Source organism: Aethalodelphis obliquidens, unplaced genomic scaffold, assembly GCF_003676395.1.
Source record: "Aethalodelphis obliquidens isolate GAN/ISIS:26980383/991018 unplaced genomic scaffold, ASM367639v1 scaffold45, whole genome shotgun sequence".
NCBI lineage: Eukaryota > Metazoa > Chordata > Mammalia > Artiodactyla > Delphinidae > Aethalodelphis > Aethalodelphis obliquidens.
Window position 1 is genome coordinate 10967766 of NW_020837989.1, and position 27708 is coordinate 10995473.

The 27708-nt window shown below is 39.6% G+C and overlaps 1 protein-coding gene across 1 annotated transcript in view; it reads right to left on the reverse strand.

The window, feature by feature from the left end:
• The window catches only part of STK32A (serine/threonine kinase 32A), a 120926-nt gene that overhangs the window by 43556 nt on the left and 49662 nt on the right, over positions 1-27708 (reverse strand). Inside the window, exon 5 of the mRNA XM_027081695.1 lies at positions 11462-11635. Coding sequence (XP_026937496.1) covers positions 11462-11635 — 174 coding nt within the window. The remainder of the gene's footprint in view (positions 1-11461; positions 11636-27708) is intronic.

The window sequence follows — 27708 nt, forward strand, 5'->3', positions numbered from 1 at the left end:
TGTAGCACATCATCTGTTTTTGTACGGCTATGAGCTAAGAAGGGATCCTACATTTCTAAATAGTTGAAAAATAAAAAAGAATACTATCTTATGACACATAAAAAATCATGTGAAATTCAGTGTCTGTAATAAGGTTTTATTGCAACACAATCATGTTCATTTGCTTACATATTATCTGGACGCCTTCACTCTACAATGGCAAAGTCAATGAGTTGTGACAGACCCTATAGCCTACAAAGTCTAAAACATTTGCTATCTAGCCTTTTACAGATAAAGTATGCCTATCCCTTACCTACAGAGGGAGCAAGGTGAACTAATAATCTGCAGGCTCTTTTTTGCCCTAGTATCTAGAATAGCTCGTGGATTCCATTCTCTATGATTTCCATCCTTATTTTCCTACCACCCACTGTGAATGTTCTATCCTTATCTCCAAACTGATTACAAATTCAAATATGTCCCCTTTCCTGACTGGCTCTGTATTTTCATTAAAGCACAAATAAGAAATAAGTTTGAACTAGAGCCTTTGTGAGAGCATGGTAAGACAACCTAATTTCGGCTCGCCTCTCCTGTGGCTTCTTGAACCACGCTCCCCCTTTCTCACATGTTCCAACCACAGAGGCCTCTGTTCTGCTCCAGGACAGCTAACAAACTTCCACCTTAGAGCTGCTTGTCCTGCAAGGCTTGGCTCAAATGCCACCTACTGGCGAGGCTTCTTCGAGAGCAATGACCCTCACCCCCAACTCTGTACTCTTTTCCTTAGATCCTTGTTTATTTCCCATAAAGCACTCAACAGACCCTGTAACTAACATGATTATTTATGTATTTGTTCATTGTTTATGTTTCTGTATTATATTCATTGTCCATTTCCTCAACCAAACTGTAAGCTTTAAAGGGACAGAAACCATGTTTTTATTCTTCAAAAACTCTTCATACTAAGTGAAGTAAGTCAGACAGAGAAAGTCAAATATCATATGACATTGCTTATATGTGGAATCTAAAAAAATGTGACAAATGAACTTATTTACAAAACAGCAATAGAGTCACAGATGTAGAAAACAAACTTATAATTACCAAAGTGGAGGGGGGAAGGGATAAATTAGGAGTTTAGGATTAACATATACACACTACTACATATAAAATAGATAACCAAGAAGGACCTACTGTATAGCACAGGGAACTATACTCAGTATTTTGTAATAACCTACAATGGAAAAGAATCTGAAAAAGAATAGATTTATATATATATATATTTTTATATATATATATATATACACACACACACATATACACATATATATGTATATATATATAAACTGAATCACTTTGATGTATACCTGAAATTAACACAACATTGTAAATCAACTGTACTTCAATAAAAAATTTAAAAAATATACATGTAAATAAACAAAGTTGTTAATTAATCAAGAAAAACCTCCATTCAAGAGCTGTGTGCCCGGCACATAAATAAGTCATCAATACTACCTGTTAAATGACTAAACCTGAAAGAATGAAGCTTCAGCTTTGTACTAAAATGATGGCTAGGCAAAGTAAAATTTAATTTGGACTAAGTTACAGGTTGCATATTAACGAAACTCTTGACCTTATAGAAACTATTAAAAGCTCAGCACCAGGCGAGTTAAATGTTAACCTGTAAACGAGCAGCTCTTTGCCTTGTTCACGTGGGTTTTCACAAATGGGTGCCCTCGTGTGAGAAGCACAGTTTCAAAACTCCTTTCGGAACTGCCTGACGCACAATACAAAGCAGGCAGAGCCTCCTGTTTTCACAATGTGTAATTCATGCTCATTCATTATTCGGTAGCTTGGGAGCAGGTGCTGAATAGAACGTACCAACCTAATACCCTCATTACTGCACTGCCGTTTTGTTTTTGAGGCTCAAGTGGCCCTTCTGCCATGGGAGTTAGGAAGAGAAAACATTCGCAAGGGCTGGTGAGCTTCTGAAGAGAAGATTTACCAAAACAACAAGCAAGGGCATTTTCTCAACCACTCCTCAGAAAATGGCAGTCGGAAGCCAAAATCTATTATCCCACTGCAATAAACAGAAAATATTAACAATACACTGGGAGGGGGCTTCCCTGGTGGCGCAGTGGTTGAGAGTCCGCCTGCCGATGCAGGGGACACAGGTTCGTGTCCCGGTCCGGGAAGATCCCACATGCTGCGGAGTGGCTAGGCCCGTGAGCCATGGCCGCTGGGCCTGCGCGTCCAGAGCCTGTGCTCCGCAACGGGAGAGGCCGCAGCAGTGAGAGGCCCACGTACCGCAAAAAAAAAAAAAAAAAAAAATACACTGGGAGGAAGAAAGGCAGCATCACTTGGAGCATGGACAATACAAGTAATCAGATCATCTATAAGTATTTTTAGACTTTTAATTTCATCATCCTGGACATGCTGCTTTGGTAAATTGGAAAAGATTTCACTTCCCTTAGAGATATGTAAGCACAAAACAAAACTCCTTGGACTACAGAAACGTTATGAAAAAGCCAGAGATATCTGAAATATCTCACCAAATCTGAAATATGAAAGTAAGTAGAGACAGTGTCTGGGCAACATAAAATAGCTTACCATCTACTAAAGCTAATGGATTTGACTTAGTGAACTCTCTCTCGGGTTACTGTAGTTTTATAAACAATTCTAACAAGTTTTGTTCTGGTCTTCCATCCCATAATATATTTGAAGTAGCGTATCAGGAGTGAAGTAGAAGCTGCTCTGAGTAGTACGTGTTAGAGAAGCAAAGATTGAAATTTCAGCACCTAAAAAAACTATGAAAACTTACTGTATTCATTTGCCAGGGCTGCTGTAACAAAGTACCTCAAACTAGGTGGCTTAAAAAAACAGAAATATATTGTTTCATGGTTCTGGAGGCTAAAAGTCTAAAATCAAGGTGTCATCAAGGCCCTCCTCCTTCTGAAACCTGTAGGTGAGGGGTCTTCCTTGCTTCTTCCTAGCTTGTGTTGGTTTGCTGACAAACTTTAGCCTTCCTCAGCTTATAGACACATCACTCCAATCCTTCGTCTTCACACAGAGTTCTCCCTGTGTCTCTTCACCTCATTTTCCTTCTGTTTATATCTATCTCTATGTCCACATTCCCTCTTTTGGTGAGAATCCCCGTTATATTGGGTTAGGACCCACCCTCATAAACTCATTTTTACTTGATGACCTCTGTAAAGACCTTATTTCCTAATAAGGTCACATTCTGAGTTACTGGGGATTAGGACTTCAACATACCTTTTGGGCAGGGGGGCACAAAATTTAACCCATAACACATACCAACTAAAAATGTGTATCTAAACTAATGTTCGTTGCTGTTGGGTAAATAGCACTAAATAGCTCATCTGATCTTGAAGAAGTCTATTATGTTCATAAGAATGAAACTAAAAGAGCCTATATTAAGAGTAGGATCTTTGAATCAGTTCATCCTACTTTTGAATGTGGCCTTAGTATACCAACTGTATGGTACTGGGCAAGTCACTTAACCCTGTCACAGTATTGCTGACTATCAGACTAGGCAGTGTGTGCATAACGCTTGTTAGCACAGTGCCTAGTTCTTGGTATATGCACAATGAATGACAGCTCTTCTTAAGCCATTAAGAAAATGAGATAGGTATTTGTAGTATAATTTAAATGGTGAGCAGAGGGGAGTAAACACCTCCAGGAATTAGAAAAGCATCTCTCCAGATGACTCATTTCCACAGGCTGCAGAAACCTGGGGTGTCACTGTGTTGACAAGTTCATTCATCAGAAGCTCATCTGTCACTCAATGATCATTAACTAAAATGATTAGCTGCAGAAAGATCTTATTTTTTCCCTATGAATGATCATCCCAAGAAAATAAAATGTGTTTTCCAAGATGCTGCAGTGTGTATGAGTCAGACAAAAAGACGAAATCTCAGCCTCGAAGATCTCTGCCTGTAACAAACTCAAGACCTTCGTTAAAACAAAGAATTTTGGCTAACAACTGAATTGCGAAAAGGTCTTGATTATTAAATGTGTTAAAGGCTGACTATCCCACCTCACTGTTACATGCCCTTTGACAATTCATTTCGGTCATGGGGCATTGCTGGGGAGAAATAGGTGCGTGGTAGAGAGCAGAAAGTCAAAGAGGTTATACTTTGAAGAGCGTCATCCTATCAGGGCTGAGGAGAATCACCCTAGACTCTTAGGTACGAAAGAACCATTCCTGTTCGTCTGACCAAACCACCTCATTGCTTCCTTGACAAGGATGTTCAGGATTATGTTTACGGTCATAGAGGATATTGATGTCGGAGTCAGGCATAGGAAAACTTGTTTAGAGGAAGTATGGTAGACAGACTTTATGGTGCCCCCCATGTTCCCCACCTCCTCCTGTTCATGTCTTGTGTCATCCTCAGCCCTTGAGTGTGGGCTGATTGATTTGCTTCTAACTGACATTATACAGCGAGGGTGATGGGAGGTCGCTCTTCTTTGTGAGTGATTGTGTTACATAATTTTATTCAATGATATATACCCTGTCTTGCTAGCAGACTCACTCTGGAGTCTTGGTCTCCTCACTGAGTCTGAGGAAACAAGCAGAGTCCTATAGTCATGAGGCAATGAATTCTGCCAACATCCCTACTGAACTTGGAAGTGGACCCTTGCCCAGTCCAGCCTCCAGAAGAGAACCCAGTTCTGGCCAACACCTTGATTACAGCGTTTCTGAGAACCCAGCTAAGATGTGTCCAGACTCCTGGCCCAAAGAAACTGTGAGGTGGGATAGGGAGGGTGGGAGGGAGGGAGACGCAAGAGGGAAGAGTTACGGGAACATATGTATATGTATAACTCATTCACTTTGTTATAAAGCAGAAACACACCATTGTAAAGCAATTATAGTCCAATAAAGATGTAAAAAAAAAAACTGTGAGATAATCAATGTGTGTTATTTTAAGTCACTACATCTGTGGTGGTTTCCTTACATGGCATAACAACTAACAGCATGGAGGAAAGGCAGCATGGAGCCCCACACACTGTAGACACACAGTGGGAATAAATTAAAAAGATGCTGAAGACAACTTTATCCACGGCAACCTTTACCTTCCACGTCCACCCAAGGAGCACGTGTATATTCTGTCCTCATTCATTTGTTCAGTCACTGATGTATTTAGCAACCGCTCTGGATTAGACTAGAGATTAGATTAGAGATTAGAACAGGAGTGAGGAGTAGGGCCTCAGTTTAGGAGGGAGAGACCACTTCTTATAAGGAATATTGTGAGCCAGGGGCTACCACTAAAAGTAGGATCAAGACCACTGAGAAGCTGCACTGAGTGTGAGTGACGTGTATGGGTGGCACAGGATACACACATAACTGCTTATTTCCTTTGTAGTAAATGCCACAGAATTTAAACACCTTTCTCGTACGAGTGTTGAATTGTTTACTTGACTCCCTTTCACGCTATATTATCAACTCTGGATGACGGGGAAGTTGTCCGTCCTTTCAGAATTGAAGGTCAGCACCGAGAACATTGTCCGGCAAACAGATACTCAAGAAACAGTTCTTGAATGAATATTTATGAAAGAAGCATATCCCTAAGTTTTTATCTTCACCATCAAAATGCTGATTTCCAGAAGAATGATATAAACACCCGGCAAGCAGCTACTTCAGTCCAAGAGGGGATGTGCGAAAACGAATTCCTTTGTGTATTTTATGGAGGCTCCGAGATGGACTGGGTGTCAGTTAACGGTTTCTATGATTATAGCAGAGAAGACAAAGGTGATTAATAAAAATAGCATCCTATTCTTTTTTTGACAATCATGAATTTTCTTTTATTCCTACTTCAGCGTATCTGTAATCAGTTGGAGATGGAGATGAACTTTTGCAGCTCACTCTGTTGCACTGCCATCATTGATACCAATGGCCTAATTAGATTTTTATCTTATTCCTGTAGGAATTTAGAAAGCAGTCAGTTATAACTTCACTAGAGTGAGATAATTCTTAGAAAGACAGAAAAACAAACATTCACTCAAATGGTATTTTTTTTTTTTTTTTTTTGCGGTATGTGGGCCTCTCACTGTTGTGGCCTCTCCCGTTGCGGAGCACAGGCTCTGGACATGCAGGCTCAGCAGCCATGGCTCACGGGCCCAGCTGCTCCACGGCATGTGGGATCTTCCCGGACCAGGGCACGAACCCGTGTCCCCCACATCGGCAGGCGGACTCTCAACCACTGCGCCACCAGGGAAGCCCTCAAGTGGTATTTTGACCCAAGATGACTTACTATTTAACTGTCCCAAACAATTCATCTCATTAGCTTAAATCTGTAATTGAGCCTTTAACATCTGACAAGGGAAGGAATACAAATTTGTCATTAGACTGTAATAATTACTTTCTATCACTTTATTCACTGGAGAGACTGTGGCAATCAACAAATCAGAGTACTATCCCATAGGAAGGATTGTAATGAGTTTAATTTTCCTTATTTTTAAAAATAAAAGCAAATAATCACTGTATCTATATCTTAAGATCTTGATTCACTGATGTAATGTAAGTAAAGCGGAATATTGAACAAGGAAATGGCCATAATTTGGAAACTAGAGCTGATTTTCAAGCTGTACTCATAGAAAAATGTTTGACTTCCCGTCCAATAAGAAATATGTCTAATTGCACAATTCGAAATTAATGATTACTGTGCAATCTTGTGTCTTTCACAGCTATAGAGAAAACAGATTCTAAAAGTGAAAAAAAATTAGCTAAATATTCTACATATTTAGGAAACTACAAAAAGTCAAGTCTGTGGATTAAAAATAATCCACAAACAAAATAAAACAAAACCCCATTTATGTCTCATTTGGAATTTAGGCAGAAATAGCATTTATGGTATTTAAAAAAAATAACTAAGATGGCCATTGCTGGCAGGAAAAACAATGCAAAAAAAACCTAAAGACAGAGCCTATTCTGTGTTACCACAGGGAGACAAACTAATACTTTCATTCAGAATACAGTTCCCCTTACACAGACTAAATTCTCCTTCCTGCTTTTAAGCCCTCTGAGCTCAGAAGAAACTTGTTTTGTTACCCCAAAGCATCTTCCCTACTGAAGCACTTCAGTCTTTCTCATCCAATTTAGCTTCTAGTTTTAGGCTCTTCTGTTGTCTGTTGGCTCCATTTGTGTCATCTTCATTTGTGCAGCCAGACAGCGGGTACCTGAAGGCAGGTGGCCGTGCCCCACCCTGTGCCAAACCCTCCTCAGGGCAACAACAGTGCTGAACATCAGTAGGTGTGGAGAGTGGCTAAGAGCTCTGCATATCCTTCAAGTGTAGGTGGCCTCACCTACACGTTAGCCAAGTGATTTTCTGAACCGGAGTTTCATCAGCTGTAAAATGAGGACGGTCACACCATCAGCCTCTTGGAGTTGTGGGTGGACTGAGTGAAATAATTCACAAGTGCTTAAGCAGAGCACCTGGTACCCAGGAATCCCTCAGTCAGGGCAGCCTATTACCACTTCTGCTCCACACATATTCGCTGACCACCACAGGTAATTTGGAACCTTCTACCCTGTCCAGAGACAAAATGTTGTTTTGAAATTAGGAAGTCACTTTTTTTTTTTTTTCGGTACGCGGGCCACTCACTGTTGTGGCCTCTCCTGTTGCGGAGCACAGGCTCCGGACGCGCAGGCTCAGCGGCCATGGCTCACGGGCCCAGCCGCTCCGCGGCATGTGGGATCTTCCCAGACCGGGCACGAACCTGTGTCCCCTGCATCGGCAGGCGGACTCTCAACCACTGCGCCACCAGGGAAGCCCTGGAAGTCACATATTTTACATCTGCACTTTCATGCAAATGATCTTTCCTTGCCTGGGAAATCTGTATTTTGTCCTTTTTTTTTTAATTCACATTTTAATACTTTGGAACTCAGGTTGTGTCTTAAATCCAATCCTCTAAGTAGCTGAAAGATGTTTTGTTATCTTAGATTCCATCAAATACAGCATGAATTCTTCACATTCTTTTGAAGAAAGAGATTTAGAAAGAGAATTACAGTACTCAGAAGCCTCTATCTCTTCTTCTATGTTGCTCTTCACGCTTTTAACTCTGCCCCAGGAGCCCTGAAGCTGGCTTCAGAGTGCCGCCACTATTATCCTCTAAATGCCGTAGACAAAGGGACACTGCTTACTTCACCATGTACATGTCTTTTAAGCCATTTGATACCACTTCAAATGGAAATCACTTCACATTGATATCTACTAGTCTGAAGGCAGAAAGTCCTGGTTATTAGAGCTCCCTCACAATTAAAATGCCTATTTGGTCATGACTGTCTTGAAAAGCCCTAATGAGGTTGATATATGTTCTGATTTTTCCGAAACACTTAGGGGTTTTGCCTGTTGTCCCAGCATAATTATTAACACAACTCCTTTCATTCTCAGGAGTACCCTGGTTTGGATGATAAATTACATGATTGCCCAATGTGAAGACCAAGGTAGCTCTGAAATTTATGGCTTTAATGCCTTCTAGTTTAATTTCGTCTTTGTTATCTGTAAAGCTGGGCTTTTAGTCAATCTGTCATCCATGTGGTTCGGGCAGTGTTCATTCCTTCAGATTTTTGTCACACACTGGTTACACAGTGAGAAGCACAACACGCATGGCCCCAACTCATGGAGTTTACAATTTAGCACAGCACACAGACATTAGGTAATTACATACCCCAAACATCACAACTCCTCAGGAGAGGTACAAAATGTTACGATTGACTATAAAATATAACGCATGGGGAGGCAAGGTAGGACGTATGGGCAGTAGAAATACATCTGGATTGTTTTTTGTGTGTTTTTTTTAACATCTTTATTGGAGTATAATTGCTTTACAATGTTGTGTCAGTTTCTGCTGTATAACAAAGTGAATCAGCTATACGTATACATATATCCCCATATCCCCTCCTTCTTGCGCGTCTCCCTCCCACCCTCCCTATCCCATCCCTCGAGGTGGTCACAAAGTACCCAGCTGATCTCCTTGTGCTATGCGGCTGCTTCCCACTAGCTATCTGTTTTACATTTGGTAGTGTATATATGTCCATGCCACTCTCTCATTTCGTCCCAGCTTACCCTTCCCCCTCCCCGTGTCCTCAAGTCCATTCTCTACATCTGCATCTTTATTCCTGTCCTAGGATGCTATCTCATTTTAACCCAGTATTCATAATGTCATGGTGTTTGCCTTCCATTCATCTGCCATGAGGAGGAGACATTTCAGTACAAAGAGGCCCTCTGAAGATGGGCACTAAGTAGTAATTGTGAGTGTGTAAAGGGCAAGGAGCAGAAACTTAGTCCTTGGTTTCTTATTCAAGTGGCAAAACCGTGATAGGAGCAAAAGAGAGTGAGGGAGACAAGGACAGAAAACAATGCTATTTGGTATGGTTATGTTCCTTGGGGGTGAAAATTGTATCAAGTTTTCTGTTTCGTTTTTCTCCTGTATTCTTCTTGGAACATGGTTCTAAGCACATGGCAAAAATGCTCAGAGCATCTTGACTTGTGATGACTGAGAAAATGAAGCTCAGAGAAAGAAGCCACAGAACTCAGATTCAAACAGAGAAGGGAGAAAGTTACAAGGTGGCCTCTGGTGATGTTGGCTTTTCATAGTCCCTGGCTTCTGCCTGAGATCTGCAATGTCAGCACCCCAAACAGACTGTGGGTTGGCAATTTGGGGGAGGATGAGTGAGCATGAAGACCCTGACAGGGACTCTATAGCCTACAAATATGAAAAGTTTCTCCTCGGAAAGAACTAGGCGGGAGGTAGCAGAAAGGCAGTATGGGAGAAAGATCGCTTGTCAACAGGATTCCCAGTTATTGACAAAAACACCGGGTGTGTAAATTTACTTCCGAGATCATACATGATTAACTGGTCTGCTTTCCATTTATCCATTGCCTGAAGAGCATGTTTCCAATACAAATGGGACCTTCCAAAGATAGAAATTTAAATAATAATTATGTAAGCGCCAAGGCCAAAAAGAGAGAGGAAAAAAAAAGGATTGGTCCACAGTGCTTGCACGGAGAATCTATAAATTACGATGTTACATCTTCAACCACAGGCCCTGTACTAGTCCTGATAAATTCTAGATAAATGTCAACTAGTGGTGGGCAAAAATTTTATGTAGACAAATTTTCAGTAAATGAGACATAATTAAACTTAAAAACTCAGCAGATTCTTCAAGGATTAGAGATGACAGTGGCAGAGTCACATGTTGGTTGTTCATTTAACAATGCATAATTAATTAATGTATATATTTCGTATGTGTAATTAATGCAAGGTAGTATAGTAGACAGAGCTCTGACTTTAGGATCGGAGAGATATAGGTTTGAATCCCGGCAATGCCAGTTGTCATGGTCTCTCCTTGGCAAATCTTTGAGCCACACTTTTCTCATCTGTATAATGGGAATACTGTAATGAAATGTGGAGTCCTCTTTGAGTTTTGAGAATTTAACAGGATAATATATGAAAGTCCCTAGCAGTACCTGGCATATAGAAAGCCAGGTAAATAGTAGCTGCTTTGATGGTGATTAGGTTCAAACTTCTTATAAGTAACCTAGATGATACTTTAATGCCTCCAGGTCACAAATCTCATATTTTTTTTTTTTTTTGCAGTACACGGGCCTCTCGCTGCCATGGCCTCTCCCGCTGCGGAGCACAGGCTCCGGACGCGCAGGCTCAGTGGCCATGGCTCACGGGCCCAGCCGCTCCACGGCATGTGGGATCTTCCCGGACCGGGGCACGAACCCGTGTCCCCTGCATCGGCAGGCGGACTCTCAACCCCTGCGCCACCAGGGAAGCCCACAAATCTCATATTTAATACTGGTCTAACTATACCTGCTCAGCTCACTTATCACTTATTACAGAGATCAAGTGAGATCTTATATAGGAACTTGCCATTAAAAACTACGAACTCCTATATAAACATAAAGCATTATCCTTTTCTCTCTGTTGTCTGTTTGGGTTTATAGCGACTTGTGTTATTTGTCTTTAGCACAATTGCCCCAAGTGAAGGAGATACATTGCTTTTGCTAACTTCTGTCTGCAGCTTGCCCTCACAATAAGGTAGATGACAGGCAGATGTTAGGACTCAAATTTTCTCCCCAAAGAATTTTATTCCTACCCATTCTATTTCTTTCCCTTCATGCACTTCCTCCATTTCTCTTTCGACTAATTCATTTATATTTATTGAGCTCCTATATGTCACCTTTTCTTCTCTTTGTCTAGGCTTAGTTATAAGCAGCACCAACACTCACTCATTCTGGTCTTATTGTTTACAAACTGTGACCTTGGGCAGACGGAGCTCAATGTGCTCAGTTTTTGTTTTTTTTTAATCTGAAAAATGGGGACAATACACCTACCTCCAGGGATGTTGTAAGAATTAAGTAAGAATTAGATGTCACGTTCAACAAGGACCTGTTGAATGCTTCAGGTTGTGCATTCCCTCCTGTGCATTCAGACCAAGGCTGTCCCCTTGGACTTGACTCACCTGTGAATGATGCGCTGGCTCTGCAGGTAGTCCAGGGCCATGGCCAGCTCACAGATGAAGAGCTTCACAGTGTCTTCCTGGAAGCGGACATTCTGCTGCAGGTGATAACGCAGGTCCCCGCCCAGCAGCAGGTCCACCACCATGAACATGTCTTCCTCATCTTGGAAGGAGTACCTGGAGGGGAATTAGGAATGCAAGTGCGTTAAATACATTTACACACTAAAGAGGCCCAGAGGCAAAGGACACCTTACAGATCAGAGCAGAACTTTCCTAAGCTAAGGGTTCAGGCTTTGGGAGTACTGGTCTATTACTCACTCCAGGCCCTCCGTTTCCACAAGTGTAAAATGGGAATGATAAGAAGATCTTCCACATTTGATCATAGTGAAGACTAAATATGATGAGTATAATATTTAATGTCATTCCTGGCATATAGTAAGAACCCATTAACTGGAGGTCTACAAAGCTATAAAGCCCAGGAAATAAAGAACACCCCATTTATTCACCTATTATTAACGATCATATCCTGAACACACTGTTGCAGGAGGTCCATAAAATATGAGTTACAAGCCCTCCTTGAAGCACCTCGTGCTTATTTTTCCACACTAACAACTTCATTGCCCAGCAACATTATAACAAATCATGAACCACATAAATGATAAGAAAAAGATATAAAAAGGGCAATAAAGAAGTAAGTGCATAGTACAGGGCAGTAATTCGCTCAGTCTCTGGGATAAGGAGGGAAGGGAAATCTTCTCAGCAGAGGAGAAAACTGAGTTAAATTTTGAAGGATGGTGACAATAATAATAACTACAAAATAAAGCCAACACCTCTGGGGCAGACTCTAAAGGACTCCACAAATGTGGTGTCATTAACCCCACAATGCTGCTCTTATGCTCCCATTTTCCAAATGAGGAAATCAAGGCCCGGTGAAGCTTAAGTAATTTGCACGAGGTAGAACACCCAATAAATGGTAGAGGTGAAGGGGTCTCCAGGTCCAAAAGGAAGATCTGAGAGAGGAAAACAGCACGAATTAAGCACAGACATGGGAAAGAACACAGTGTGAGGGGGGAAAGGAAAATAGTTTGGGTTTGTTGGAACGACAGGTGTTACGGGGAAGCTTGAGCCTGGAGAGAAAGAGAGAGGGCAGATCCCATGACAGGAGCTTGTTCACGAGTCTGTACACGTTGGAAAGACGGTGAAGAGGTTTAAGCAGGACGTATGATCACATGGGGACTTCACACTTGAAGGAGCATGGGCTGGAGAGACGGGAAGAGGAAAGGAGACACAGGCCAGCAGAATTGGCCTCTGCTGTCTGCAAAGAGCCTTCTGTAAAAATGCATTCCAACTGCTATGACTCGTTTTGTTTTCCTCAAAGCACAGACATGATTTCTAGTCACAGAAAGCTCTCTGTATCAGCACTATGTCAACACGTTTCTTTTGACATCATGTCACTGAGATCGTATTTTCAAGTTTTATTTGAATCACAGAATTAAGAGTCTGCAAAGCAGTGCCCAGGATGCAAACGAATTCCTAGTGACAAGTTCTTTGCTTAGGAAACAAACATAGAATATCAATGATGGGAGAACTGTACTGAGTACATTTTCTTCTTTAGAGTGATCATTGTGCTAGAGGAGGAGAGGACTTGCAAACAAAAGAAAAAAGAGAAATTCAATGAAGCATTAATCTGAGGCAGTAACATTCTAATGAAGACTAGGTCCTCGGTGTTTACTTGCTCAGTAAATAAAATTCTGTTTACCACTGAGGACTGATTCACACAGAAGATGTCAGAAATTAAGCCCTTAGGGGGAATTTAGACAGAAACACGGGAAGGGCTTGTAAAAATGTGGGCAGCGCATCCTTGGTATTGTCTTTTAGGAAGTGTTATTGTTCACCTCCTTGCAAGGACTGGCTGGGCATCTCTGCCATAGGTTTAATGGGCACCAGGATAGGTTCCTGAACCTGGGCTATTTGGTTCCGAATCCTCCCAGCTGCACCACTACACGTTATATCCATTGTTTTACAGGTCTTTCAGGAAGTAATAATGTGCTAGTTATACGTAACCCTGCCCGGGATCTATTGCACGTAGGCTGCCCTTAGCTAATATAACAAACGATGATGGCTCATGGGGTGTGAGCAGTGTCTTCTTGGGATAGCTGGCAAATGAGGTGGCTGAGAACTGGGTACCAAAAGAAGGGAGAAGAGAATGCTCACCATGAACGTAACTCGCTGCCAATGGATACAACCCAGGCAGACTGGGTTCGCATAGAGAGCAGTGATTGGCTGCATTCAGCTCCCCACTGGAGGCAGGCGGAGGTCCCAAACCCGGTGACAGAGAAGAGGACTCCTCTCCCATTACTCTATTTAACTCGAAGTGAGGGACAAGTGTATTATTAAATTCACCCTAAGTGAACGAACATTTTTATTGCGACTTGGGCTCAGCGATTTTTATTCAAAGAACAAACTGATAAAGGTGCCAGTTGTGTCAAGTTAACGACAGTGTCCGGCCACGCAGGGGATTATTAGAGAAGAAGCAGCGCAGGCAAGAGGCAACATGCTTCCCTTGGCCAGTATGATTTTAAATTTATTTAATCATGGAGCCAGTTGGTTGTTAAAAATCCTTTTTCCCCTTCGGCACATCAGACCTGAAGCCCTCTATCACAGATCCTAGACTCTCAGAGGGAGAGAAGATAAGATTTTAATTTCCAGGACTATATCCAGTAACATATGTGGGCACAACACAGTTTGGTAATAACTAGGATATGAAGGTTCATATCATAACCTGATTGTTTAAACCTAAAAGTGAAAGAGCTTCCCTATACCTTGGCCATTTATCCCATAGACTCAATGATGCATTTCCAATACTTTTTAAAAATGCTATATCATGGCTTATTTGTTAGTTGACAGCTCCAAAATTAGTAAATCTGGTCCCACTGCATGTGAAATGCATTGTAAAGTCTGCTCAGTAAGAACGGAGATAAGTAACAAAGGACCACCACCCTGCTCCACCCTACTCCATCATATTGCCATAGACTATACACAGCTCTCTCTGTGTAATGTTGAACCTCTCCAATTCGTTCTACACACCATGGTTATGTTTTTACAATGTGAGTTTTATGTTATGCAGCCCCATAAAACCCCTTCACCTCTTTCCATGGTCCGCAGGACCCTGTGTGGTCTGGCCCTGTTTACTTTTCCAGACTTATTTTGAAGATCTTTTCCTTCCATTACTCAACTAGCAGTTCATGCCCCCTCCAGCTTTAGAAGACTGTGATATGGTATGACCTTGCCTGCACGCACAATGCTGTCCACTACCTGGTTATTGTCTCTTCCTCTTTCAGTCTCAGCCCAAAGGACACCTCACAGAGACATTTCTAACACTCCATATCAAACCTTGTCTCCCTGTTATACACAGTGCCGTATTCTTGTTCACTCAACTTATCATAATTTGAAAATATTTTCCTGCATGCTTTTGGATTAACAGCTTTCATTCCCACTCTGCCATCAGGAGGCATGCCTGTTTTTACTCATCCTTCATTCCTCGGTCCCTGTATGCTTCCTGAAATGTAGACTCTAAAAACAGTTGTAGAAAAAGTAACAAATTCATGAATGAACTAAAAAAAGGAAAGAGAAAAGCAAGATTAAAACTCAGGTTTGGGGCTTCCCTGGTGGCGCAGTGGTTGAGAGTCCGCCTGCCAATGCAGGGGACACGGGTTCGTGCCCCGGTCCGGGAAGATCCCACATGCCGCGGAGCGGCTGGGCCTGTGAGCCATGGCCGCTGAGCCTGCGCGTCTAGAGCCTGTGCTCCGCCGCAACGGGAGAGGCCACAACAGTGAGAGGCCCGCGTACCGCAAAAAAAAAACAAAAAACAAAACTCAGTTTGGGTGGGTCTGATATGCATTTGTTAGGTTCTAGTTTTAGAAATTAGCATGGCTACCAAATCAGTCACTCACCTTCTTGAAGCTGTCTCATGCAGGCCACTTTGAAATAAATCTGAATTGGAGCACTGGAAGAGATCTATTTTCCAATGGAGGGTTTTTCAAATTGTGGCTCATAACGCACTAATGGTTGTGAAATCAGTTTGGTTGGTCCTAACAAGCACTTTTTTGGAAGAAATAAAGTAGACTGAATAAAATAAAATAAATGCTATTAACATATAAGGCCAAACATTGTTTTTGTGAATATAACGTGTGTCTCTGTGAGTATATCTACTGGGTTGTGATGAAAAATAGATTTCTTCCCGTGGGTTGAAGATAAAAAAAGCTTGAAAACCGTGACACTAGGGCAACCTGCTGCTTATTCCAGAACTATTGTATCAAATCCCATTCAGACTTTACCATTTCTGATGTCTGTCAGTTCTGATGTCTCCATCTAGCAAAGCATGGGAAATGCAGGACAAATATTATTAGATATTGCTTTTTAAAGCTCTCAGCTTTTGTAGAAAAAGGCATTGATTCATCAAAGATGGAATCCATTTAAAAACATATTTAAGGAAAATACAAATGGAAAATGCATAGGCTTTAGGCAGCCCTGGGTTTAAATATCACGTGTGAATCTGGAGCAAGTCCCTTAAAGGAAACTGAAACTCTGAGAGGATATTTGTACATTGGAAATGATTTTATGTACCACGTGGCAAAGAGCAAAGTAGATATAATGTTTGTAAAGTACTTAGCGCAAAGCATGGCTCAGAGCATGGTGGTAAGGAACTTGGCCCTGGGGACAGACTGCTTGTGTTTAAACCCCAGCTCTGCCCTTTAACATCTTTAAAACTGGATGGAGCAAGTTATATAAGCCCTCAGCATGCCCATCTATAGTAGTATATACCTCATAGGGCTGTTGGGAAGATCAAGTGTAGTTAATACACATAAAGTGCTTAAAAGAGTACATGGAAGTACTTGGAAGATAGCTATTATAATTACCTTTCTTCTTCCACCCATGAATGTAATATAACTCTGGTATTAAGCAGATTAACTTGTTTTATGCAATTGTTTCCTATTATTTTATATGAGGTAATTATATGAAGATACTGATTGATTTATAGTTGATTTACAATATTGTGTTAGTTTCAGGTGTACAGCAAAGTGATTCACTTATACATACATATGTATATCTATATTTTTTAAATTCTTTTCCATTATAGTTTATTATAAGATATCGAATATAGATCCCTGTGCTGTATAGTAAATCCTTGTTGTTTATCTATTTTATATATGGTAGTTGTGCATCTGTTAATTCTGTACTCACAATTTATCCCCCCACCCCTTCCACTTTGGTGACCATAAATTTGATTTCTATGTCTGTGAGTCTGTTTCTGTTTTGTAAATAAGTTCATTTGTGCTATTTTTTTTAGATTCCACATATAAGTGATATTATATTTGTCTTTCTCTGACTTACTTCATTTAGTATGATAATCTCTAGGTCCATCCATGTTGCTGCAAATGGCATTATTTCATTTGTTTTTATGGCTGAGTAATATTTCATTGTATATGTATATATATACCACAACTTCTTTATCCATTCATCTGTTGATGGACACTTAGGTTGCTTCCATGTCTTGGCTATTGTAAATAGTGCCACTATGAACATTGGGGTGTATGTATCTTTTCAAATTAGAGCTTTTGTCTTTTCTGGATATATGCCCAGAAGTGGGATTGCTGGATCATATGGTAACTCTATTTTTAGTTTTTAAAGGAACCTCCATACTGTTCCCCATGGTGGCTGCAACCAATTTACATTCCTACCGACAGTATGGGAGGGTTCCCTTTTATGAATATATTTATTGTCAGTGGTATAATCGACATGATTACCATTAACTGAGCTCTTACTATATGTCAGATACCATGCTAGGTACTTTATGTATATTATTGCATTTGATTGTTACTATAAACCTGTGAGGTAAGTAATATCTTTTTTTAAAAATTTCATTTATCTTTTTATACAGCACGTTCTTATTAGTTATCTATTTTACACACATCACTGTATACATATCAATCCCAATCTCCCAATTCATCACACCACCACCAAACCCACCCCCACTTTCCCCCCTTGGTGTCCATGTGTTTGTTCTCTACATCTCTGTCTCTATTTCTTCCCTGCAAACCAGTTCATCTGTACCATTTTTCTAGGTTCCACATATATGCGTTAATATATGATATTTGTTTTTCTCTTTCTGGCTTACTTCACTCTGTATGACAATCTCTAGGTCCATCCACGTCTCTACAAATGACACAATTTCTTTCCTTTTTATGGCTGAGTAGTATTCCACTGTGTATATACACCACATCTTCTTTATCCATTCGTCTGTCCATGGACATTTAGGTTGTTTCCGTGTCTTGGCTATTATAAATAGTGCTGCAATGAACATTGGGGTGCATAGTGCTGCAATGAACATTGGGGTGCATGTGTCTTTTTGAATTATGGTCCTCTCTGGGTATATGCCCAGTAGTGGGATTTCTGGGTCGTATGGTAGTTCTATTATTAGTTTTTTAAGGAACCTCCATACTGTTTTCCATAGTGGCTGTATCAATTTACATTCCCACCAATAGTGCAAGAGGGTTCCCTTTTCTCCACACCCTCTCCAGCATTTATTGTTTGTAGATTTTTTGATGATGGCCATTCTGACCGGTGTGATGTGATAGCTCATTGTAGTTTTGATTTGCATTTCTCTAATGATTAGTGATGTTGAGCATTCTTTCATGTGTTTGTTGGCAATCTGTATATCTGCTTTGGAGAAACGTCTATTTAGGTCTTCTGCCCATTTTTTAATTGGGTTGTTTGTTTTTTTAATGTTGAACTGCATGAGCTGCTTGTAAATTTTGGAGATTAATCCTTGTTGATTCGTTTGCAAATATTTTCTCCCATTCTGAGGGCTGTCTTTTTTATAGTTTCCTTTGCTGTGCAAAATCTTTTAAGTTTCATTAGGTCTCATTTGTTTATTTTTGTTTTTATTTCCATTACTCTAGGAGGTGCATCGAAAAGGATCTTGCTGTGATTTATGTCAAAGGGTGTTCTGCCTATGTTTTCCTCTAAGAGTTTTATAGTGTCTGATCTTAAATTTAGGTCTCTAATCCATTTTGAGTTTATTTTTGTGTATGGTGTTAGGGAGTGTTCTAATTTCATTCTTTTACATGTAGCTGTCCAGTTTTCCCAACACCACTTATTGAAGAGACCGTCTTTTCTCCATTGTATGTCCTTGCCTCCTTTGTCATAGATTAGTTGACCATAGGTGCATGGGTTTATCTTTCGGCTTTCTATCCTGTTCAATTGATCTGTATTTCTGTTTTAGTGCCAGTACCATATTGTGTTGATTACTGTAGTTTGTAGTATAGTCTGAAGTCAGGGAGTCTGATTCCTCCAGCTCTGTTTTTTTCCCTCAAGACTGCTTTGGCTATTCGGGGTCTTTTGTGTCTCCACCGAAATTTTAAGATTTTTTGTTCCAGTTCTGTAAAAAATGCCATTAGTAATTTGATAGGGATTGCATTCAATCTGTAGATTGCTTTGGGTAGTATAGTCATTTTCACACTCATTTTCAATCTGTATGTGTCCCTAGGTCTGAAGTAGGTCGCTTGTAGACAGCATATATATGGGTCTCATTTTTGTATCCATTCAGCGAGCCTGTGTCCTTTGGTTGGAGCTTTTAATCCATTCACATTTAGGGTAATTATTTATATGTATGTTCCTATTATCATTTTCTTAATTGTTTTGGGTTTGTTTTCATAGTTCCTTTTCTTCTCTTGGGTTTCCCACTTAGAGAAGTTCCTTTAGCATTTGTTGTGCAGCTGGTTTGGTGGTGTTGAATTCTCTTAGCTTTTGCATGTCTGTAAAGCTTTTGATTTCTCCATCGAATCTGAATGAGATCCTTGCCGGGTAGAGTAATCTTGGTTGTAGGTTCTTCCCTTCCATCACTTTAAGTATATCATGCCACTCCCTTCTGGCTTGTAGTGTTTCTTCTGAGAAATCAGCTGTTAACCATATGGGAGTTCCCTTGTATGTCATTTGTCATTTTTACCTTGTTGCTTTTAATAATTTTTCTTTGTCTTTAATTTTTGTCCATTTGATTACTATGTGGTGTGGCATGTTTCTCCTCAGGTTTATCCTGTCTTGTACTCGCTGCACTTCCTGGACTTGGGTGGCTATTTCCTTTCCCATGTTAGGGAAGTTTTCGACTATAGTCTCTTCAAATATTTTCTCAGGTCCTTTCTCTCTCTCTCTTCTCCTTCTGAGACCCCTATAATGCAAATGTTTGTGCATTTAATTTTGTCCCAGAGGTCTCTTAGGCTGTCTTCATTTCTTTTCATTCTTTTTTCTTTATTCTGTTCTGTGGCAGTGAATTCCATCATTCTGACTTCCAGGTCACTTATCCATTCTTCTGCCTCAGTTATTCTGCTATTAATTCCTTCTAGTGTAGTTTTCATTTCAGTTATTGTATTGTTCATCTGCTTGTTTGTTCTTTAATTCTTCTAGGTCTTTTTTAACATTTCCTGCATCTTCTCGATCTTTGCCTCCATTCTTTTTCCGAGGTCCTGGATCATCTTCACTATCATTATTCTGAATTCTTTTTCTGGAAGGTTGCCCATCTCCACTTCATTTAGTTGTTTTTCTGGGGTTTTATCTTGTTCCTTCATCTGGTACATAGCCCTCTGCCTTTTCATCTTGTCTGTCTTTCTGTGAATGTGGTTTTCGTTCCACAGGCTGCAGGATTGTGTAGTTCTTCTTGCTTCTGCTGTCTGCCCTCTGGTGATGAGGCTACCTAAGTGCAAGCTTCCTGATGGGAGGGACTGGTGGTGGGTAGAGCTGGTGTTGCTCTGGTGGGCAGAGCTCAGTAAAACTTTAATCTGCTTGTCCTCTGATATGTGGGACTGAGTTCCCTCCCTGTTGGTTGTTTGGCCTGAGGTGACCCAGCACTGAAGCCTACAGGCTCTTTGGTGGGGCTAATGGTGGACTCTGGGAGGGCTCACGCCAAGAAGTACTTCCCAGAACTTCTGCTGCCAGTGTCCTTGTCCCCATTGTGAGCCACAGCCGGCCCCCACCTCTGCAGGAGACCCTTCAACACTAGCAGATAGGTCTGGTTCAGTCTCCTATGGGGTCACTGATTCTTCCCCTGGGTCCTGATGTGCACACTACTTTGTATGTGCCCTCCAAGAGTGGAGTCTCTGCTTTCCCCAGTCCTGTCGAAGTCCTACAATCAAATCCCACTAGCTGTCAAAGTCTGATTCTCTAGGAATTTCTCCTGTTGCCGGACCCCCAGGTCGGGAAGCCTGATGTGGGGCTCAGAACCTTCACTCCAGTGGGTGGACTTGTGTGGTATAAGTGTTCTCCAGTTTGTGAGTCACCCACCCAGCAGTTAGGGGATTTGATTTTATTGTGATTGCACCCCTACTACCATCTCATTGCAGCTTTTCCTTTGTCTTTGGACGTGGGGTATCTTTTTTGGTGAGTTCCAGTGTCTTCCTGTCAATGATTGTTCAGCAGTTAGTTGTGATTCTGGTGCTCTTCATGTTAGATTCTCTGCCATGCGTGATGTCTGGTGATTCTCTCGGTAAGTAATATTTTTACTAATGGTAGAAATTCAGGTTTAGTCATCAGAAAAAATAGCAAACCAAATCCATCAACATATTTAAAAAGTTATATGCCATGACCAAGTGGGATTAATATCTGAAAATCAATGAATATAATATATCATATTAATAGAATAATGGACAAAACATTATGATCATCTCAATAGGCACTGGAAAAGCATTTGACAAAATACAGCACTCATCCGTGATCAAAACTCTTAACAAATTTGAAATGGAAGGGAGCTTCCTCAATTTGATAAAGGGTATCTGCAGTAAAACCCTAAAGTTGAATACTTCCCCCTCTAAGATCAGAAACAAGGCAAGAATACCTCCCTTCACTTCTTTTCAATACAGTACTGACAATTCTAGCCAGTGAAAGAAAGAAAGGGAAGGAGGATGGGAGGGAGGGAGAGAGGAAGGCAGGGAGGAAGGAAGGAAGGAAGAATGGCATATTGGAAAGGAAGAAATGAAACTTCCTTTAATTACAGACAACATGATTCTGCATATAGAAAATCATAAGGGAACTACAAAATACTATTAGAACTAATAATCAAGGTAGCAAGGTTTCAGGATACAAGATCAATATACAAAAACCAATTGTATTTTTCTATATAAGCAGTGAACAAAATGGAAATAAAATTAAGAATACAATTGTGTTCAGAAAAGTTCAAAGATAATAAAATGCTTAAGAATATTAAATTAAAATTTAGCAAAGAAGAGCAAGACATACACAAAAAAATCACAAAACTCTGTTCAGGGAAATTAAAGATCTAAATAACTGGAGAAACATTCCATGTTCATAAATTGAAAGACTCAAATATTGTTAAGATGTCGATTATGCCCCAAAATATCTATAGGGTCAGTGCAATTCCTATCGAATTCCCAGCAGGCTTTTTGTTTTTGTATGAACTGACATGCATCTCTTAAATTTATAAGGAAATGCAAAACACCTAGAATAGCCAAAATGATGTTGAAGAAAAAAATCAGAGGACTTTCACTTCCCAATTTCTAAATGTATTATAAAGCTGTAGTTATCAACACAGTGTGGTACTGGCATAATGTAGAGGTATAGGTCAATGGAACAGAACTAAGAGTTCAGAAATATATATTTATAGTCAATTGATTTTTGACTAAGATGCCAGGAAAAGATAATCGGTTTAACAAATGGTGATGGGTCAATTAGATATTCACATCCAAAAATGATGAACTTAGACCTCCACACCATACATAAAAATAACTCAAATGGATCATAGATGTAAGTGCAAAAACAACAAAACTTTTAGAGTAAAACACAGGATAAAATCTTTGAGACCTTGGATTAGGCAAAACTTTCCTAGATACAATACTAAAAGCAAGGTCTATTAAAAACTTGATAAATTAGAGTTTATCTAAATTCAAAATTGTTGCACTTCAAAAGATGCCATTAAGAAAATGACAAGGCAAGCAACAGACTAGGAGAGAATATTTGCCAAATATGTAACAGATAAAAGGATTATACCCAGAATTTACAAAGGACTACTGCAATTCAATAATAATACAACCCAGGGGCTCCCCTGGTGGCGCAGTTGTTGAGAGTCCGCCTGCCGATGCAGGGAACGCGGGTTCGTGCCCCGGTCCAGGAGGATCTCACATGCCGCGGAGCGGCTGGGCCCGTGAGCCATGGCCACTGGGTCTGCGCGTCCGGAGCCTGTGCTCCGCCACGGGAGAGACCACAGCAGTGAGAGGCCCACGTACTGCAAAAAAAAAAAAAAAAAAAAAAAAAATACAACCGAAGAAAAAAGTGGGCAAAGATATGAACAGATGTTTCACTAAAGAAGATACACATGAAAAGATGCCTAACATTACTAGGCATTAGAGAAATGGAAACTAAAACCACAAATGCCATGCTCATCTGAATGGCTGTAATAAATAAAATAGACAAAAACAAATGTCAGCTCTAGGATGTAGAGAAAAGAGAACACTTATACGTTGCTGGTGGAAATGTAAATGGTGCAGTCACTTTGGAAGACAGTTTGTGAGTCTCTCAAAAAGTTAAACATTAAATTACCATATCACCCAGCAATTCCACTGTTAGATATCTATCCAAGAGAAGTAAAATCACATTTCTATGCAAAGACTTGTATGCAAGTGTTCATTGCAGCATTATTCATTATTGCCCCAAACTGGAGACAAGCTACATGTCCATCAACTGGTGAAGGAACAGACAAAATGTGGTACATCCATATAGTGACATACTATTCAGCTCTAAAAAGGAGCAAATTAATAGCACAGACTACCTAATGGATGAACCCCATAAACATTATGCTACACGAAAGGAGCGAGACACAAGAGATTACATATTTATAATTCCATTTATACGAAATTGTCAGAAAAGGCAAATTTATAGATACAGAAAGTAGATTATTAGTTGCCTGGGGCTCAGGCTTGGAATGGGAATTAACTAAATGGGCACAAAGGATCTTACTAGCAGGATAAAAGTTTCTAAAATTGATTTATAGTGACTTGCACCACTCAGTAAAATTACTTAGGATCACTGAATTGAACACTTGAAATGGGTGAATTTTACGATGTGTAAAATATACCTCAATAAAATTGTTGCAAAAAAGAGGACAGTGGTTAGGAGGAAAAGAAAAGATTATGGTGTAGAGAGATTAAATATTTGCTCAAGAACCACATGTTAGGAAATTGTGGAGGCGGGATTGCACCTAAACCCATGCAGTTAATATACATGGGTGCACAGCGGCCAATAAAGTTCATGCGACAAAAAAGCATCTAAAGCTTATAATAAAATCCTGTCAGGGAGTAGGTTACTTATTTACGTCCCCTTCAATTCAGCTCTCAAAATTCAATTTGTGTGCCTTTTGGGTAGTCTCATTCCAATGGTGGGACATTTCTGATCTTCAGCCAGGGATCTCCACAGAAGTGTTTTTAAGAACCATTGTTGTCCTATGCACTAAAATGGGAGAAAAATTAATCTGTGTTTTTCAGACTCTGACCAGGGAGTGCCCACGGCAATCTTTTCACAGTTTAGGAAAATCATTAGCCCTTGTGAGAAGAGATCCCTGAGGAATGGGCAAAGAGGAGGTTGGGGTGCACTGTCCCATTGTCTTTCTTTGGAGCACTGCTCTATCATATTTCTCTTCTTGTGGCTCTGTAGTAATTTTCCAAAGTGTGTCTAGTGTGAAACTCACAAAAAATAAAACCAAACTAGTATCATTTCATCTAACGAATTTGCCATGACAATACAGAAAACCTAAGGTTTGCAAAAGTCAGATTTCAACAGTTTATAAATAACTATGCCCAGTTGCTGCTGTGTGTGTGTGTGTGTGTGTGTGTGTGTTTGAACTGAATTTCCAAAGCATGCATGACAAACTGAAGTAAAAGAAAGGTACATGGCTAGGATAACATGGGAACCAAGTTGAGAAAAGAATCTAAATTCTCTCTGCTATAAATTTAGAAGGAGGGAATTTACAACCTAAACAAGCGTGTTTGACTCCTACTCAGTGTGTCAGAGTGAGAACACTTCCATCAAGGCTTGAGGTGAGGCACACTCGGTGACAACTTGGAGAACTGGGCACTCTCATGTGCTCTGGATGGAAGGTAGTTTGGTAAAAGTGCCTCTGAGGACAATTTGGAAATACCTCTTGAAAAAACACATGGTGTTTGACCCTGTAATTTCACTGCTAGAAACTTTCACTATAGATGCACTTGAAAAATCACACCAAGATGTACTTGTAAGGATACACAGTACATCATAAAAAATCAAAAACAATTTGCATGCCCATTAATAGGGGAACATGTGAATAAATTATGGTAAATTCATGTTACTGATTATACAGCAATTAAAAAAAATAAGGCCAATCTATATTCTCATATGAAAAGATTTTCAAGATATTATATTATGAGATAAAGTGAGGGAAAGAAAATGTTTAGACTATAATATGCATTACAGCACTGAATGCTTAGTGTACATAAAAACTATACAGTAAAAAAAGGATATATAAACACAACACAAAAGAAAACATATTACACAAGTATGCTGGTATATGCATAAAATTTGTTTTGAAAATAAGATAACCAGTTATCTAAACAGTAAGATTGCATCATTTTATTTTTATATTTAAAAGGCCTAATAAATACAACAAAAAAATTTCTACTTTGATATACCTAATATATTTTGTCTCCTTGTACTAGATCCCAGTGATCTAGTACACGGTATAGTGAATATAGACAATACTGTATTATAATCAATAAACTTGCTAAGAGATTAGAATTTAGTGATTCCAACCACTAAAAAAAAAGGGATCATTATATAACTCAACAAAGGTGCTAATTATCGCAAAGGCAACCATATTACAATATATAAATGTGTCAGATTAACATGTTGTACACTTTAAATCTGCACAATGTTAGATGTCAAATATATTTCCATTAGAAAAAGAAAAAATGATCTATGTTGTCTCATCAGGAAAGGAACTAACACAGATGAATCAGCTTCTAATCTCTATAAATTACCTAGACTCGAGGTTTTCACCAAATACTCAATGTTCACAATTCCCTGATTGTTCTATAAATGTCTGCTTTTATTTTTTAGTTATTGTTTTGAATTTTATTTTTAATACAGCAGGTTCTTATTAGTTATCTATTTTATACATATTAGTGTATATATGTCAATCCCAATCTGCCAATTCATCCCACCCCCCAAACCCCCGCTTTCCCCCCTTGGTGTCCATACGTTTGTTCTCTACATCTGTGTCTCTATTTCTGCCTTGCAAACCGGTTCATCTGTACCATTTTCCTAGATTCCACATATATGCGTTAATATATGATTAAATGTCTTCTTTTAAAAAGGAACTTTTATAGAATATTTGGGTCCTTTAAATGGATTCAAACAAGGTCCATACTTTGTCCTTGGTTTATGTGCCTTTAAGATGTTTTTTTATTCTATAGCTTCCCTGACCACCTCTTCTTTTATTCCTAGTAATTTTTTGTTGAAGAAACCAAATCATTTTTGCTGTAGCTGTTCCACAGCCTGAATTTTGCTGTTTGCATTTCTGGCTCGTCTTTCTACATGTTTCACAACTCTCTGTATTTTGTGAAAATTGCTGGTTAGATCTTAAGGTTTGCTCAGATTCAGGTTTGATGCAGGGGGTGGCGGGCAGGACTACTTCACAGGTGGTGGGGTGTACTTTGAGCAGGAGGTAGATAATCAATAGGTCTTTCTTTTCATGGTGAATGCCTCGATCCAAAAAGGCACCTGAATGCCTAGATCCAAAAAGTTCTTATGGGTTGTAATATTTGAATTCTATCATTTCTCCTTTGTATTTTAGCTGGAGTACTTTTATAAAGAGAAACTGGCTTTCAGCAATTATTTAGTCACTTTGAGGTACAGTTCATACAGAAAACGTAAAACAAATGCTGAAGTCTTTTATTTATCACTTTTCAAAATGATTTGTTGGTTTCCTAGAATCCTCCCAAAGCAAACAGTAAGGTTTTTTTTTTTAAATCATAATGAAATCATGGGTTTGCTGGCTTATCACCCTTATTGATGTCCATTCTTTGGCCAGTAGGAACATAGTCAAGTTGGATCATGTGTTTTTTTGACATGACCCTAGTAGGTTTTGATAGCTTTATGACTTTCTGATATGAAAAGATATTTCCTCCTCCAGACTGAGCGATAGAAGTGTCTGCTACAATTGGATTGTCATTGTTACTAGGTCTTTTCAATGGCTAGAGCTAGGATTAGATACAGATATTTGATATAAGTATAGGTATAATATATATATATGTGCATACACAAATGTAATTGAAAATAAATGCACTGTAAATTCATAATGATAGTTTCAATTTATATTCAAGACTGCAGTGACTCTTAATCTCATCACAATTTTTTGTTTCTTGCGGTACGCCGGCCTCTCCCGTTGCGGAGCACAGGCTCCAGACGCGCAGGCTCAGCGGCCATGGCTCGCGGGCCCAGCCGCTCCGCGGCATGTGGGATTCTCCCCGACTGGGGCACGAACCCGTGTCCCTTGCATCGGCAGGCGGACTCGCAACCACTGCGCCACCAGGGAAGCCCAATCTCATCACTATTATATCAGTAACTCCTTTCTTCCTTACTGAAAATCCTAGTTCTCAAAGATATTGAGATCTCTCAAGTTTTTACCAAATTACCCTCCATGCTGTTTGCTTTATCCATAATGGATGTAAAACACTTTCAGAATAGCAATATAAACATTACCTTCAGCAATACCGTTGCTGAAAACACTTTAAGATATTGCTATTCTTTTTTGTCATTAAGGTATAATTCCACTAATGATATAAAGTCATTGTCTGAAACTCACTTGAAATAGTACATTTCTGTGTGGTTATGCCTCAAACTGGATAGATACTTGGGTTCATTTGTTTTATTATACATTCCATTTGGGGGGATTATTTTTAAATTTTCATTTTGTTTTAGAGTTATATAAAGTATTTCTGTATTTTATAAAATCAAAGTCAAATCTGCAAAACAAGGTATCTTGAGAAAAAATCTCCTATCCCTCTCTGTTTTCTTTAATACCACCATTTGTCTATTAATAACTTTTTAAAAAATATTTTTTGATTGTGGTAAAATATATATAACATAAGATTTACCATATTAACCACTTCAAGTGTACAATTCAGTGCCACTGCGTACATTCACAATGTTGTGTA